This window comes from Rhea americana, unplaced genomic scaffold (genome assembly GCF_003343005.1).
Source record: "Rhea americana isolate MKP2758 unplaced genomic scaffold, rheAme1 scaffold_102, whole genome shotgun sequence".
Lineage (NCBI taxonomy): Eukaryota > Metazoa > Chordata > Aves > Rheiformes > Rheidae > Rhea > Rhea americana.
In genome coordinates, this window is record NW_028185062.1 from 2,580,943 (window position 1) to 2,598,249 (window position 17,307).

Consider the following 17,307-nt stretch of genomic DNA (forward strand, 5'->3'; position numbering starts at 1 on the left):
ACCTGCATGGTAGGAGGAAGAATTTCAGTTTGTGTGTGATATGCTGAATCAGGTACTCGTATGATTTAGCATTAAAATATCCACTGAGATAAGCACAGTTGAAGACATCAAGCAGTGGCTACATATGGTGTGATCTGAAGAATAAGCAAAACTCACCAGTGCAATATAAGTCTGTATCTAGACTCTGTTTTTCATTAAAAAGAAAAAGAAAAAACACTACTATAATGACAAAGCAGACTAATGCCCTACATTCAGTTTTCAGTATATTGTACCCTCCTTTGGGATATATTGGTGCCAAAGAAGCATTCAGAGCTCCGGCTCTTTGTTGTAATTTTTTGCTAGAAGACATTTTACTTTTTTTTTTTAGCTCTGTGGTGGTACCTTTCTGTCCTGCCTGTGGGGACCCATTCTGCTACCCTTTAGATACAGCTGAACTAGACTATTTGTTGAGGAGTTGTGTTAATTGATTTGCCACGTCTTGTGTGAGGAATGCGTTGTAGCTATCCAGTCACCTTATATCACACAGTTCAAGGCAGGCTGAGGTAAAATTCAAATAAAATTATTTATTCATTGCATTTAAAATAAACAATAGTTACAAATATCTGTAAAAAACAAAAAACAAGAAATAGATTAAAATATATTTGATTTAGTAAGACAGTAGATATATCACTAAAGTTTTTTTTTTCTTTCATTTCCAGATTATTTGTTCCTCTTCTGACAAGCTGGCTCTCAGAATTTCCTTTCCTGCCTATGCCTCAGGTTGCCTTTAAGTGATTCTTGTCACTGGATCCTTCCATTTTAGAGAACTTAGTGTTGGGAACTCCCGTCAGAAAACACCCTCAGAAACAACCCTCAAAAACATCCTCTGGACTTCACCTTCAGGTATTTTCTCCAAATCGTCAGCCTGAGTCAGTTTGCTCCTTGGTGGAGGATCTCAGCTCTTACAGCAAGTATGAGCTCTAAAGTCTAAGGGATTCAGACAGATTTAATCTTTCACCTTGGAGTTTGTTCTATTCCTGCCCTTCCAAGGAGAGAGTCTGGCCATTCTCCTGAATTAAAACAAGGAYGCCTTTGCTTCCACAAATATGCAAATGTCTCTTTGTTAGGAGAAGAGTTGTCTCCCATATTTAACTAGTTCGTAAACAGTTTCTTTGCYTCCAGGAGGCAAATCTTTCCTGTTTCCTTCTGGTGTCTCATTGATGTATTTCAGCATGAAATGTCTTACAGTCGACTCTATATTCTATAAAAATAATTTCATTAACAGATATATATGATATAAATATCTACACAGGATAAATGAATCTAGCTCATTTCCTGGTTCCTAGCAGAGACAGCTATGATAGCAATAACCACCCTGAGGTGACTGTTGCAGGGTAACTGATGCCTAATCTCTTTCTTTGAAGTATGCTCTCACAAGAAATCTCTGTATGGGATCATTTAATGTCATACACATTTTAATTGCCACAAAATGTGAAACTGTGCCTTTGAATACTCCTGGAAAAGAATAAAAAGATACCAGTTTATCTCAGACCTGGTGAGATCAACAAACAGTTTCAGACTGACTTCAGCTGGCTTTGAAAAAAGCCCTTGATGCATAAGAAGTCAATAGTGAAGGGAGAACTTGACATGCAGTGAAGAAAAAGAGAAGTGTCAAAGATCAACCCATATTTTCTTGTTGTAGCCTYTATAATGGCCTTATGAAGCCAAGCAGATGCCAAAGTATTGGGTAGATTAAGGAGAGTATGTGTAAAAGCAATGCATTCATTTGAATGAATACTGAAAGACTTTAATGTAAATACAAGTAAGTGGTTAGTATGTAATTGTGGAGTTGTATATGTCTGTGTTTACAAGTCAGAAATAGTGAACAGTCATCCGTCTTCATTTCTAAGGTCATACATACACTGAGAGAGAATTGATTCTTCGTAATGCTACTAACTGTATGAGTTTGACGGAAGATGTCCTGGCAAGAACGTGTGGTACACAAAAACACCTCTCAGCCCCAAAAGAAAGCAGCTGTGTTGTACAGGTTCATTTTCAGTGGTATAGCTAGTTATGTCTATACTGCTGCCTCGTAACACACAGGAAATCTATTTCCATAATTCCAGCTTAGGTTTATGTATATCCACAGTGGCGGTAAGACCCCAAGTGTGGATGTACAAGGGGACAGAACAAGGGAATGCAGGGGAGCGAATACGTTCAGAGTAACTGCTCTGGTCTTTTGTCTATGAACATGAGCTGTCTCCCTTGGCGTAATCTCTCCTGCTGCTTCTATATACTTTCTGCCACAGTGCACCTTTTTTGAACATTTCCTGCAGTCCTGTGCTGCAGCAGCAGCAGATGTGTACTCTGCAGTCTTTGGGATAGAGAGAGTAGGAGAATGAATCTATTGCTTAATRGTTAGGATTCTCAACTAGAACGTGAAACTGTTTCTGCTGCAGAGAATAATGATTAAGTTTTACAAATGGAAAGCTTCAATGGGAGAGATAAGAATCTCCTGAATCYATCATAGGCTTGTAAATAGGGCTCTTCCAAATTAAAGAAACTACTTGATTCCCAACAAGTAAGGCTTTTTTTTTTAATAATCTCTATAATCATAAGTGAGGTTATTATTGTTATACAGTGCAAAGGAGTAGTATTTGGCAGGAGCACCAACTTTAAAGGAGGAGAAGGAGGAGTATTTACTCAGGCACAGTTCTTTGCTCTGAGAAAGGAGGAACTTCTGTTTTTGCAATCATTTAAACAGTCATATTGTTTTGTTTGGTTTAATAGTATAATTATGTTGAGTCTTTTTAATAGTAGACTGTTTCGGTCTTCCAAGRGCTGCATTTCTTAGGGCTTGAAAGGTCTTTCTGGTATCTTAAATTCTGTAGATAATATCATGTCATTCTGTTGTRTCAGTCATACAAAATCTAACCTGTTTTATGTTTTCTCATTGACAGAAAGGCAGATTCCCATTTAGAGACATCTTCCTTCCTGTGAAAATAATATGAACCAGAAGGTGTTAGTTTTCCTCCTCCCAAATTTTCTTTTTGGGATATTTCTTTTTGGGTTGTTCTGTAAGAGACAAAGAAACCTATCAAGTAAGTAAAGACTTTACTAACAGAAAGACTTAAAGGTTTTTAGAACAAGGCCCATCCTTCCCAAAGGTRTTGAAAATTAAATATATAGCTCAAGTGATAAAAACACTGCTAAGAAAATATCCAAGGCCCTGTCCCTGTGATAGCTCTCTTAGCAATGTATAGGAAGAAGAGCACTACAAAAAGCATTTGACAATAGACATGTCTGATCATCAGTTTTGGTATATCGGTAGAAGATAGATTGAAGGCTATGTTTGTCACAATGAAGAAAAGAACTATATGAGTTTCTTTCACACTAATTGTTTAAATTTCTTTGCTGCTTGCAGCTTCTTTTCATGATCCYGTTGAAAATTGGCTGGTGATTCAAAATGATCGCAAAAACACACTGGCTTCTGTCTGCCTGGAGAAAAACCTTCTTAAATCAAGAAGCAAATTGGATTTTCATGTTGCAAATCAACTCTTTGTGGAGCACAATCATAAACTAATCTACTGTGAGGTTCCCAAGGTAGGCTGCTCCAACTGGAAGAGGACTATTTTTCTTCTCCAAACAGATTTGGACATGAAAGCTGCTGAAATTGAGCATGACCACATCCACAGAACCTTGCTGATCAAGAGGCTGACGTCTTACCCTCCTGCGAAACAAGAAGAATTTCTGAACAACTACACTAAAGTGATGTTCACCAGACATCCCTTGGAAAGGCTGGTTTCAGCTTACAGAGACAAGCTTCTGCACTCTGAGCCATACTATAGCACCACTCTTGCAAACGAGATTAGGGCCATGTTCAGAAAAAACAAAAATTCTTCTGATAAAGTGAGTTTTCAAGAGTTTGTCAACTTTATTATAACAAAACAACCAAATTTCCTAGACATCCACTGGAAGCCAATGTTTCTGCTCTGTGATCCTTGCAACATTCACTATGATGTTCTGGGCAAGTATGAAACTCTAGGGTTAGATTCTGAGCACGTTCTGAAGATCATTGGAGCACCAGAGAGCCTACACTACCCCAACTTGAAGAGGTATAGCTCAGAGAAACGAACTACTCGTGATATCACCTTGGAGTATTTCAGACATTTGAGCTCAGAACAAATTGAGAAGATCAAAAAATTATATCAAATGGATTTTTTCTTGTTCAACTATACTACGAAATATGAGGATTATTATCCCCTGGAAGGTTAATTTAGTTTAAACAAGAAGATTATTTTAATTTTAATTTGTGCAAAATGGGCTGMATTTATCCCCACAGGTGCTTTAAAGATGGGTTGATGACTCCTATTGCTCCTATTACTGGTGTTATGAAACATGATTTTATTCATCCTAGGCACCCTTATAACAAATCTCTGCAACAATCTGTTGTACAGTGCTTCAYCTATATGATGGGATTTTGTTTCTGTTGATCATTAATGGGCTGTGTTTATTTCATGAAGATTGTTTATAAATTATAGATTGTGGTCTATTGGTAAGAGGAAGAGAAAGGACAAGAATGTTATACTTTTCACAATAGATATTTTACARTATCTTTTTTATATGATTGATTTTAATTTTTGTTTAGAAAAATACATACAAAACAATAAACAATCTGCCTTTGAGTCAAACCACCCTTTGTCTGTAAGAGCCTCAAACATGAATCCTATAGGAAAGCAGCAAATAACTTCAGATGTTTGAAGGGGCATTACACAGAGCTTAAATGCTCATTTTATTCCTCTGTGGCAGTGCTCTTACCACAGCTGACCAACCTCTCCCTTAAGTAATKATAGTTGGCAGTGAGTCAACCAGGCTTTCCCCTTTGTCTCTTCAAAACCTTCTGATGAGCATGTCTTGTGTTCGTGGTATCTTTGCAAACTGTCTTCATCGCCTTTGTCAGCATTACCCTGAGCTGTTACATCCAATCATACAGTAGGTCACAAGCTACCAACCAAATGACAATAAATTCAAAGCCATTGGTTCTACTGAAATATATTAATATGAAAGTATGTCTGAACCACGGACGTTTTAAAGAGTTTAATGAATTAGCAAATATTAATGGATATTCCAGTTTTCAGGAAAAGTGGAGCTAGGCTGGGACAGGAAGGGAGAGAGAGAAAAAAATCTTGCGAAGTCAAAATTACAGCTTGCTTCTAAGTCTCYTCCTTAGCAGTGAGAAAATAAAGGAGTATCTTCCCATCCTTACGGATGTCCACACACACATCCTTTCAGGAGAAGTATCTACAAACCTGACATCATACCTTCTTCAAGAAGGAGCATTAGATCCAAGAGCCGGTCAGTATACATSAACAGTGGAGGCAATATAACCAAAAGTCCACTTAACCAGTCATTTCCTCCATTTAAAAATCATGTAGTGCCATCAAGCAGTCTTAATTTTTCATACAGTTTTGAATGTGAGTCTTAAAACAAAAAATAAACAGAGATGAGTTGTTTCTTGTTCAGAAAACCTCCCAAAGCAGGACAGTTGTGAACAGAATAAATTGTGCATATGGGAGAACAGCAACACGAGCAATGACACAACTTTAAGCATTCACTGCTACAGAAAAGCTTCCTTTGACCAASAGAAAGAATATAGAGTAAGTATGACCTGCGCAAGTCACGGCTACTCGTAACAAATGGGAGGCCTGCCAGATCCAAACGAAAAGGTGATTATATTTTTTTATTCAGAATGTTAATACTTCTAAAGCTTTAAGCTATAGTCTCCAGCTTCTTTGATTTGTCTATCATACAGTTAAGACTAGAAAACAAATGGGAAGAAAAGCATATTAAAGGCTACCTGTAGTGGTGTAGGTCTGCCATGTTTTTCTTCCTGTCACAGCATTTCTTATCTCCCTTCCTTCATTCCCAGAATTATAAGCTAGGTCATGCATGCTCTGGTATAAAATAAAAAGTTAATAAATTTTTTAAATAATTATATGGTTTATATGAACTAAATTAGAACAGGCAGAGATTTTACCTAATAGAAAAATTGCCTGAAATTTCAGGAAGTTCTCCTGGAAGTTTTGACTGAATATTGAATGTACGCAGAAGGTATACTGCTACGAAGCTGTTTCTAGTACATTCTTTTTTAAAAAAGAAGTTTAAGAGATCATAAAACTCAGCCAGTCTCTTGAATAAAATTACAATGAATCAACAAATGCAAAATGTGTGATTCGTCATAGAATCAGGTCTGCGAAATGGAGGCAGCTTAGCATGGTTTCTACACTACCCATATTTGTACCACCTTTGTTCACAACTGTAGAACATTTTCTTGTGTTCCTTTAAACCTCCAGGATTCTTCTTTTAGCTTGGCATAGAGACATATCAAAACTTAGCAAGATTAAAGGGTTTTCTAAAAAATTCCCATTATCTTACTCCACAGAGACATTAATACCATTAATACTAAGCAGAGACACTGTTGCCTGTTGTTTGTGGTGTCCCACAAAAAGACTACAGTCCAACCATCACTGGGATTCAGAGAAGAACTTAGCACAGGTGCCCAAAGGCTGGTAGGCATACTCCAGTTTGTGTTTCTACAATTCGGCGTAAGTATGATGAAAGCTTTTGTACTTACAAATCTGTGACTAATATCCCTAACTCCCACCACGCTTCCTTACATTGTGCCCCCTTTTTCCCAGCTGCCTTCTCTGGTATTTACCTGAAATGCATGCCTGGTCTCCTGCTGAGTTCCCACAGTTGGGGAGGACCACACAGCTGATGCTGACTTACTCAGATGCRGGTTGTTGCCAGGTGCAAGTTGCTGGATGTACTGCAACTATTGTGAGCAGGCCATTTGTCTGAGAAAGTTGTTAAGCACCTGCTTCACAAGCGAGATATTAATATAAGGTGAAATATGAATATAAAGTGAAGGAAGTTTTGAAGGCATTTTYTCCAGAAAATAAGCTCATCTTCTATTCAGATGGTGGGCAAGGCAGAAAGCTCATTTTGAATTCATTGTATCATCAGATCTCGGAAGCRTCAGGTAATCATAAACCAAAAAACGCAGGAAGTCCTCTTTCATTAGCAGCCAGCATTCTTTTGACAATTCAATCTTGTTTACACTCAAGATCTGTTACAACTTGTTTCCAGAGGTGACTACATGGTAAAGGACCTCCTTAAAACTTCTAGCTTTTGATAAGCATAGAAATTTGATGAAGCTGGGAGAGAATCCATTTGTCATCTGCCATTAGACAATTGATTTGGGGGTCTATCCAGTTCCAGAATAACAGCCTAGATAAGCAACAACAACAACAACAACAACAACAAAAAGGAGAGAAATCAATCAGTTAGTTAACATAAACACAGTTATCTGAAAGGTTTTTGGTTTGACTTAGGAGGGGGATGGTATATGGTGCTGAAGGCAGGCTTTTGTGTTTGTTCATTCGGTTCCTGTTTGGAAGGCTGAGATTATGGCTTTGGCATTTTAGTTTGCAGCAAAGCAGCTGTTACTACAGGTAGAGCCTTTTTGGTTTTGTATTCTTTAAATAAAGGATCGTAACAATGCTTTCATTCATAGCAGTATTCTTTGTTGCTATACAGAGCCAGACACCCACTTAGATGTATACCCTGTCAGAATTTGGATTTGTTCCATTAAGTTCCTGTTGCTCTTGTTTACACGCSGTGTGATTCTCAGGAGTACCCTGTCTCACTGCTGGCAGCTAACTGTGTGTTATGTGTTAGGCATTTATTACAGCTTCTGCCAAAGCGTTTCATTCCACTCAGCGTTTTGGGTTTTATTTGCACCTGAAACAGATGTTGTCCTCTACATTCTGCAAACTGCAGGTTTAGGAGCTGATGAGAATTTAGCCTCTCTAAAATTATAATAATATGAATAAATAATAGTTCTGAAATAGATATTTTAATTATTTATTTTGTATTTAAACTACTGTATAAATTCTTCACATTAATTTTTTAAAAGTCCTGCAGCCTTAGTAAAGACCATGCATTACAATTCTTGTTTGCTTTGCTTTGTTTTTTCCCTAGTTTATGTTCTAATAAATGCAAGCTTAAAAAAGTTTATAAGCTTTTCAGTCCTTTAGGGCAGCTCACTGTAAAGCAAGTACTCTGTATGTAATTAGGTGCACCTTAAAAGGTCATTAACCAGGGCATGCATCACACCCTGTAATAACAGCTCACAATTCAAATTTATCATTGATGAAGAAGGAGTCTATATTGATTATAATGATCATTTGGTATTTGAAGGGTAAAATATATAAACAAACAAACAAACCAATACATCAAAGAATATTTCCTGCTCTATCCCTCGGGATAAGACACAGCAAATGCATGCATTTCTATCTGAAAGCAAGGGACGGATGTGTTGCTCAGTTATTGGTAGTATTTTACAGGGTTGTACTGCAGTGGTTCATATTTCTATCTGTGCATAGAAACTCCCACAGCACACTCCTCCAGGGTGGGCGATATCTGGGCTCCAAGAAGCGTGGCAACACTTTCTTATACATGTATGCAGTGGCAAGCTGATTCATATCCTTATAGAGCATGACATTAACTCAGTCAGAGGAATGAACAGAGCCTGAATACGGCTTGTCCTACAGCTGGGTATCTGCAGTGCTTTCCAGCAGTTGAATTGYCTTAGCCTAAAGGGGGCTTTAGATCAAAATTTTTCACTTCTGGAGCTACTGCTCTGTTCAGAAAAGTGAGATTGTTCACTGTGGCTGTTGAGTTTTSGGAAAATCCTGACCTTGCCACTGTGAGGTAGGTGTACCTTGAGCACACTGAGTGGTGAGAATAACTCAAGGGCTGTGAGCACAGGATTGTCCAGGCAAAAGATTTCAAGCTGGCATAGGCAGGAGGTGCTACCTGTCTGGGCAAGTGCATCTTCYAGCATCTCTGAAAATGCATTGATGAGATTTTTGGTGCCTAAAGACAGATGGAAGATTTGAAGGGCTGCCCTCTTGAACACAATTGCTTACAGTCTGCATCCTCCTTTTTAGATTGGCTAGAATTTGTGGTCTTTCAAGCATCAACATGCCTCATCTGTGAATCTAGYAATAGAAGTTTATCTGGAATAAACCTACAGAGCGTAATCACAGTGCTTTCCTCTCTTCTCCTCTCTTTGAGAAACAAGGAGCTAATAGAGGGTTCCACARCTCCTCGTGCCTAGGAGAGGAGGGCCGGGAAATCCAAGCAGAATCCCCTTACTGAAGTGTGCAAGAGCCCCTGGGATCCCAGAAAGGGCCAGAAATGAAGTGACTGAAACAAGAAACCTGAGAATCACAGCACTGGCACTGCTGTGCTTTGGCGTGGGGCTGGTCACAATAAGCACTGATTAGTATCAAGGTCTCACTGTCTCTTGAATTCTGCTCTGTAATTAAACACACACTGATCTGACCCATCATTGTCAACAGGCTTGGAATGCAGGATATACTGTACTTCACCTTTTCTAGAAGGGTTTTTGGTGATTGTTCCCGCATCCCAGCAGCTCATTAACTAGTTTGCCCAAATGTTTCACTCTAACAAACTCAGATGTGAGGACTGTTCTGCTGTGACTGTCTGGCTTCTGCCACTGGGGATTAGCTTGTGCCCTCCACCAGGGACCTCTTGCTTCCCAGTGGCACTTAGCTTCTTCCACAGTGAAAGCCAACTATCTCTGTTCTTGGCAAACAACTGGGCAGGAAAATAGGACAAGATGGATCTGATATCTCAGCTCTCTCATAAAGCTCTAGCTGAACATTGTGATACACTGTAATATAAAAAACAGTTACAAAGATAGTTAATATTTAGTTGTCCACCTTTGAAAAGACTTTTTATTTTGAGTGCTTTGATTCATCCCCATCAATTTTCAGGCAGATATTTAGCCATTTACTCTCTATGAATACCTTTTTCTAAGTCTGGTCCTCATATAGTCTGGAAAATAAGATGAGGTGTTAGGTTATGTATGGACATACAACCTACCGCTAAGTATTTTCTGTATAAAGTGCAACTCATAACATCTATTACCAACCTCAGCCAAAATTCTACCGGTGTAAAGTTCCTCTCCTTGTAGTTTCAAAGACGATTGCTTTGCTTCCTTTGCAGCCTTGCAAAATTTTACTTACCAAAGCAAATAATATATTGAAGACAGAAGTAAAATACACTTAACATTTTTTGTTTGTTTTTGCTGTTTTTTCATCACAGTAAAGACCATATTATTTATTTATTTATTTATGCCAGATAGTCCACTTTTCCTACTGCTTTTGCAGGGCTRTTGGTTATCGCTGTTTATCAAGACAAATTGTGCAACATCAAAAACAAATCTGGGGATGAAAGAGTAGAAAGCACCACGGGTTTGGGAGGCTAGGGGTATGCTTCATTACTGAGATGCCTATTCTCTCAGGGAATGGAGAAGAGTTTTCTGAAAGATTGACCACTCCTGGGTTATAAAATAACCTTATATAAAACACCCTCATTTCCTTATGAGGAAAGATGGATGGTGTTATTCTAGCTTACTTTTTTTCCAGAAATCTGCTGCTTTGAAGAGAAACAGAGGCAAAAGCCAGGCAGAGTGATCTGCAATCCTAGTTGAGGTTACTGAAGAGAACTCTTTGCACGTGTATCCATGGACTAAACACCAAAGAGAAGTGCCTGATATGAAGTCAGCACACAGTTATGGTAGCATTAGCTTTTGCACTGGGGTCCTGGACAGTCTGTGWTCATAAACAGGATTGAAGAAAGCCCTCAGGGGAATGGTAAAGGAAATCTCAAAGTTTATCCAGTAGACTGGATACTGAAGGAAACGATGGAACAATTTATATTCTGATTTGAACAAATGACAAATGCAGGTCYCTGGCCCTAGGGAAAGTGGACTTTGGACTGATGATCTCATTATTGATTCGCTTCAGCAGAAATCAATAGTTAACATTTCTTTAATGTTGAAATYAGAAATTATTGTTTTCCATTCAGCTTGTTACCTACTTTATTTTCAAAATAGTTTGAAAGGAAACAGTAGTTGAACACCATACCCATTACCACACAAAAAGCTTGGAAGAACCAGTCCTTGAACATACTTTTTTAGATGTTATTTTTATTTATTTTGCAACATTTAGTGCATTAGGCTGTCTATTTTGATTGATTATAGAGCATCAATGGTTATGTCATGCTATCAAAAGCATTAAGATTACAGACTTATCATGGCTTGACTGTTCAAGTGTCTTATCAAAGATAAGTGTCAAAAGAGCTTGACCTTGTTCTTAAATTAAAAAAAAAAGTAAATGATGTATGTAGTAAAAATGTCATATCTTTGTTTTTCTTTCTAACTAATGAGCAAGGTCACCATTACTTTCTGAGCAACAGAGTACTTTCTATCTCAATATTCTCATGATTCACTTCAAATAAGTCATACAAATTACTCATATCCAAATTTTCCCTGCTTGCATACTTGCAAAGTTACATGTTCTGCAGTAGATGTCAATAACTGGCAGGCAGGACAGACACTGGGCATGTGCCTGCATGAATGAGGCTTCACTAAGCGGTTCCATGGAAGTCAACAGGGCTTTCTGCAGAAATTCCTGATTACTGAACAGTAACTGAGATGTGTACATGACTGCCTAGCTTAAAGTATTGTTGGTGACCAGAACAAAGGAGAATCTGTTTGTTGTGTACCATGTATAGCCTTGTTCATACAGGGTTGCAAAACTGAGTCATTTTTACATGCCAGGTCTCAGGCTGTGGGATTGTCTTAAACAGTAACTTCCTCTCAACCTTTCTCACTTTCATGGGCTGTGATTTATCACAACATGTCAGCACAAGGAGATTAGTGCAGATGAGGAAAGGTGGCAATGGGTGGGAGGCCGTATTATACCTTTAGGGTGGGACTGGCAGGGGACATGTTCAGTGCAAAGCTAGGGAGATGATGAGAGCTGGAAGGGCCTTGTCAGGGTGCTGCAAGATGTTGTAGTAGGCAGTGTGCCTGAAAGTGGCCCACGTGCTGTGGAGCACTGACACAAGTCAGTGATCTGGAAATGCCCTGAGGGTCTGTGTTACAGACTTGAATGGTTGTGTCAGTCTCTGACCTTTTTGAGGCAGTGCTGGTGAGGCATCCAACAGAATGACATAGCCATGACCAGTGTGACTGCTCATATGAGCAGAACCCTTGGGATCAGGCCCATTTCTGTGGAGTATTCTGCAGCAGACATATCCTTTACAAGCACCAGATATTTTCTTAAATTTATTTTGTTTGCTGATCTCACAGGTCAAATGAAGACATTARTTGGAAAACGTTCACTGTAAAATGTTCACTAGTAAACAAGTGGAYGTTGCATCTTTCTTCCCCACTTCTTCCCCTAAAAGCCAATATTGTGAAGATGTTCTGTTTCTATTTCTATATTTGAGCTTGTGTTCTACTGTAACCTGCAAAAGATATGAAAAATGAGGAAGTAACAGTCTAAAAATTAAAGTACTGAGGTACAGAAAAGATAATCAAGATTTTGTCCGCAACAGTAAACTAAACATAAGTCAGATATGAAGTCAAGAGTTGACTTCTGAAGATATAGTTGTTTCTTTGGTGATAGCTATCCAGATACTCCAAGTTTCTCGACTGCACGGACCCTGGTCTTTAGAAAGCTGTGCAGTCCAATATTATTGTTTGGCAGACATCCTACCCTGCTCTTGTAATATCTTCAGGGATTAACTTGCTTTCTGACTGAGAAAGGAGGCACTCTAATATTTTATGCCACTTAGGTATATTTTCCTGCCTTGCACACACTGTTGACCCCAGTTCCTTGAGCAGACTGAAGGTGAATGAGATCTGCTGTAAGGCTGAGCAGCACACAGCCTATCTGAAGCCCTGCCTCTCGTCAGTGCAAGCTTGGGGACCATTCACATAAATTCACCTATTGTAAGGTGCCCAGGGTAGTCAGCTCCAGTTGGCAGATACYTTGTCTCCCCGTGGATATTTAGGTTGTGATTTTTTTTGTAGTACTCATTGAAGCATTATGAGGAAATAAGATATAACAGGAAAAAAATTACTGAACGTGCCTGTAAGAGCTTTGCAGCTCCTGTATTTCTGCATTACCCAAACATTAAGGTTCATAGCTCAGAAAGCACGACTCATGTCACCACGGAGCATTCCAGAAACCTGAACTCAAGGCAAATTTGTATGATAAAGAAAGTGTCAGAGGATGGTTTCTGTTCAGCTACTGTAATTTAAACATGAAACTGAGAATTTTGTCTTTTTACTGTCAGAAAATCTTTGAAGTATCTAGYACAAATAATTTTCAGAGACATTAGTAATAGCAGTGGTTCTGGGACTTTGTAGGTGACAACAGAATATGTGATCTCTGTTTTGGAGGGGAAAAAAAAGATCTCACTAACGTAACGCAGCACCAACATCAAGCTTTGTTTTGTTTTTAAAAAATGCTTTGGTACCGATAGCCTTGAAATGACCGGCGCAACGCTAGAAAGCTGTCTCTGGTTTATGGGGTGAGCCGAAAGTCGCGCTCCGTGCGGGCCGGGGCTGCGCTGCAGGGGGCTCCGGGGGTGGCGCGGTTCCAGGCGTGGGGCGGAGCTGTCCCGAGTGCTGAAACCCGCCGAGCCGAGCCGAGCCGAGCCGCGCCGCGCCGAGCCGAGCCGCGCACCCTCCTGCCCCGCCGCCTCGCAGTGAGGCGCAAAGCTAACGCTGGCAGCGGATTTGAAAATGTCTTTCTCTTGCTGCTTCCCAATTCTAGTGATAAATCTGTTCCTTCGAGTAAGGAAAGCAAGTGCAAGCGCTATTAAGCAATTGAGAAGCATGTAAATATTTCACTTTCTGGGTCAAAAAGAAAAGAAAAAGAAAAAAAGAAGAAAAGAGGAAACTTTCCCTAAATATTGCAAATCATTCTATTTTTATTCTAGCCTATAGTTCTATTTTTATTCTATAATTCAGCTGATTCCATGTGACATACAACTGAGTCTTGTGAATAAAAAGTCCTGTCAATTTCTTCATCGTACTGACCTGCAAAAATGGGACAAATGCATGTGCCAATATGCATGTGCAGACAAAATGAACATTGTTATAGGCAGATTGACACTACTTTGCAATTAGGTCATGCTAAAGAGCACTTACGTATCCTAGAAAACATTTTAAGTACTTTTGCACAAGCACAAAATAGATCCTTACATGAAAACAAAATTGCTTCTTCATTGCTTAGTAATTATTCCTCTTGCCTTTTTCCTGAACATATACTCATATGACATCATCATTATTTCTAGGGTGTTCCTCTGACTTCATAGGCTATGTTTGACTTCTAGTGCAGCACTATAAGATGAACTGGCAGCGCAAGCTGTGAGGCTCAGTAAGAAGTTCTAAGAGTTCTCCAGTAATTTCCCCCTTTAAATGGGGAACACTGATCTGTGACAGCTGGGGTATAAACTTCTCACCAAACTTGTCTAATGCTATCCATCATTAAGAAGACCCATTTAAATTCAGCTACCACACCAGATCCTTTGTTGGAATAAATACTATTAGTGATATTTTGTGTGGAAAGCATTAGATTCTGCTTTAATCTTTGCTAAAATTTAAACTAGTTATGCTGTTTCAGTTTTTCAGTTTTCTCAGTAATCCAAAGATTTTTTATGATCTATACTTTCTAGTTTATTAAAAGTGTATCTTCCTGGGACACATTTTAATCTCTTCTGATAGGGAATAATTTACAATTATTCTTCAAGTTAACCCTTAGGCTGCGAGATGAACAGATGAAATTAAACCTCTAGAAACAGTCTGCTTGTGTACATGTTGAGTCATATCCTGCTCTTCTTTACAATATTATAAATCAGAAGTAATTCTACAAAATTTAATGTAATCATTACTGTAAGCACAGGCCCCTTGGTTGTGAGGGGGTTGTAAATGGCTAGCCAGAAATAACAACTGTGAATACTTCAAGTGTAAAGCTAATAAATTATTTCACAAGAGGATTTATCTTTAAAGCACACTGAAGTTCTCAAGGAACTATGAGGAACATGGCTGTTATGGTAAAGTGTTACCATTAGTCATCTCATATGATGACAAAACTTTCTCTTGTTTTGTTATTACATTTTTACGTGTTTTTTATGCTAAAATTTTTATGCTAAAATACAGATGTGCAAGTTGAATCTTTTATTTAATTCAAGAAATCCAATAAATCTTTTATTTAATCCAAGAAAAGGGAAAACACAAGCAGTGCTTGCCGGAGCACTGGACTAGGTTGCCCAGAGAGGTTGTGGAGTCTCCTTCTCTGGAGATCTTCAAGGCCTACCTGGATGCAACCCTGTCTAACATGCTCTAGGTGACCCTGCTTGAGCAGGTGGGTTGGACTAGATGATCTCCAGAGGTCCCTTCCAACCTTACCAATTCTATGATTCTATGATCCATGTGAGTATCTCAGATGATCCTCCACYAACATGCAGCCACTCTAAGGGAGGAGGGAACATGCTGTTCAAGTGGCAAACTAACTAGCCTGCAGCTGCCATCCTTGGCCAGTGATGCTGCTACCATTTACTCACCTGGCTGCTCCTGTCAGCACACTCTTCTTGTCATGCAATAGCATACCTGGGTCTTCTCCTCCCCCCAGTCCCTACTTAATTCCACTGCCTAGGTATACTGGCCCAAAGGCCAGCAGTAAGACTGCTAGAGGGAAAAGTATTGGTGATAGGCTGAGAGGGAAGTGGAAAAAAACAGGCCTTACTCTTCCCCTTTCATAATGAAAAACAGTAAGAACAGTAATATTGCAGCAAAAGGTGCAAGAGATGTGGCAGAAAAGTGCTCTTTCTCCCCACTGTTTTCCTCTCATTTGTGACCTCCTCTCTCTTCACCTCTTTCCTATCCTCTACATCAGCAGACCACTGTAAGTCATTTTGGAAGCAAAGGCGCTGTGTGCCCTCTTTCCTTCTCCTGTTTCCTGTCTTTGTGTCTTTTCTCACTGTCACAGTTCTCACTTCATGGTCCCAAAGATCTGCCTCAGTCCCTTTTCCTAGGGGACAATGGCATCTGGCTGTGCCTGAGGCATCCTGTCCCCCACTAGCTCCCCCTATTACAGATGAGTAGCTAAATAGTTCAAGGTACTTCTGTGCGAGAATAGTTTAGAAATGTAATTCTAATTTCAGCCACGGGGGGACCTCTGTCGTTTAGTGTTCATTTGATACTCAGTCCAATACAACTACATTCACTTATGCCAAAACACAGTGCCTAACTCCTGGATGAGAATTGGTATCCTCTGTTAAGTCARCTCTCATATCCTTGGAATCTGCATCCAAACAAACTTTATTCCACTGCTTAAAACCAACATAATCTTTCTTATGTTTCTCCAACAACTTTAGATTCCCCTTCCAAGTCGTGAACTCTTYCCAGTGTCTGGGTTGCTCAGGAGTTACACAACAGGGTACTAACTGCTGAGCTGGCTGTGGGACTGAGGGATAGAAAAGCGATTACTGCACATGCTGTTCCACAGATTCTGGGCCAGACATGTCGGGCAGTGGACAGCTGAGGCATAGTTTGTGTCACTTCATATCTTAATAACTAGACACATTATCATCTTAAAAATAGGAGACTAGGTTCTGGAGGTATAATCAGATTCCAACATCATTTTTCACATGGCTTTCATTGAGCAGATATCCAGAGCTGATAGCAAAACTTCTCCWAGTCTTGCATAGAGGAATTTGGCAAATAGCCTATGAAATTCAATCTGAAAAATAAACAGCTCCAATTTATTGCAAAGATTTCTTTCACTTCATATAACCTGGTTTGGGAATCTCATTCTCCTCTTGCATGCAGTAGCTTTGCAGTTGGATAATTYGATTTGGTTATGTTGGGATGATAAAATAAGGATGTGACTGTAGYGCACTAACCTACTTGCTTACTCTAGCGAGCAGCAAAGACGCAGCAACTAAAGCGCACCCAGGGGGCACAGCCTGTTTGAACCGGGAGGCTGGTCATGGAGAACGCACTTGCTCTCTTCCCTCGCTGCCACTGCTATGTGCCACGAGGCTCGCTCAGGTCCTGCRGCACTCGCCTCTTCTCCCTGCAGAGCAGAAGCTCGGCTCTCAATAGATCTGCTCCTGRTCTTTGCCCTTCCCCATGAAAAGTCAGTCAACCCTTCACTTTTCTCATTTACTTTCCACGTGGGGTTGTAATCTTAGTTTCGGCCACCGGGGGGAACCATAGACTTTATCATGAAAGGCTTACGGGAAAGGTAGGCTCTTGGACTGACGCTGCTAGAAGAGACAGGTGCTTTTTCAAGCCCATGTGCCTTTCTTCCTGAAAAGGGGCCTTCAAATGTGAAAGTTTTCCCATCTTTTTGTTCCCATTATATCAGTAGG

At 39.6% G+C, this 17,307-nt stretch overlaps 1 protein-coding gene across 1 annotated transcript; it reads left to right on the plus strand.

Annotated features, from left to right (window-relative positions):
• Nucleotides 1–2,986: 2,986 nt before the first annotated feature.
• Nucleotides 2,987–4,254, plus strand: LOC146601453 (carbohydrate sulfotransferase 9-like). The gene is made up of 2 exons (XM_085305517.1): nt 2,987–3,080; nt 3,404–4,254. The coding sequence occupies exons 1-2, from the start codon at nt 2,987–2,989 to the stop codon at nt 4,252–4,254; spliced, it is 945 nt and encodes a 314-aa protein (XP_085161643.1).
• The last annotated feature ends 13,053 nt before the right edge of the window (nt 4,255–17,307 follow it).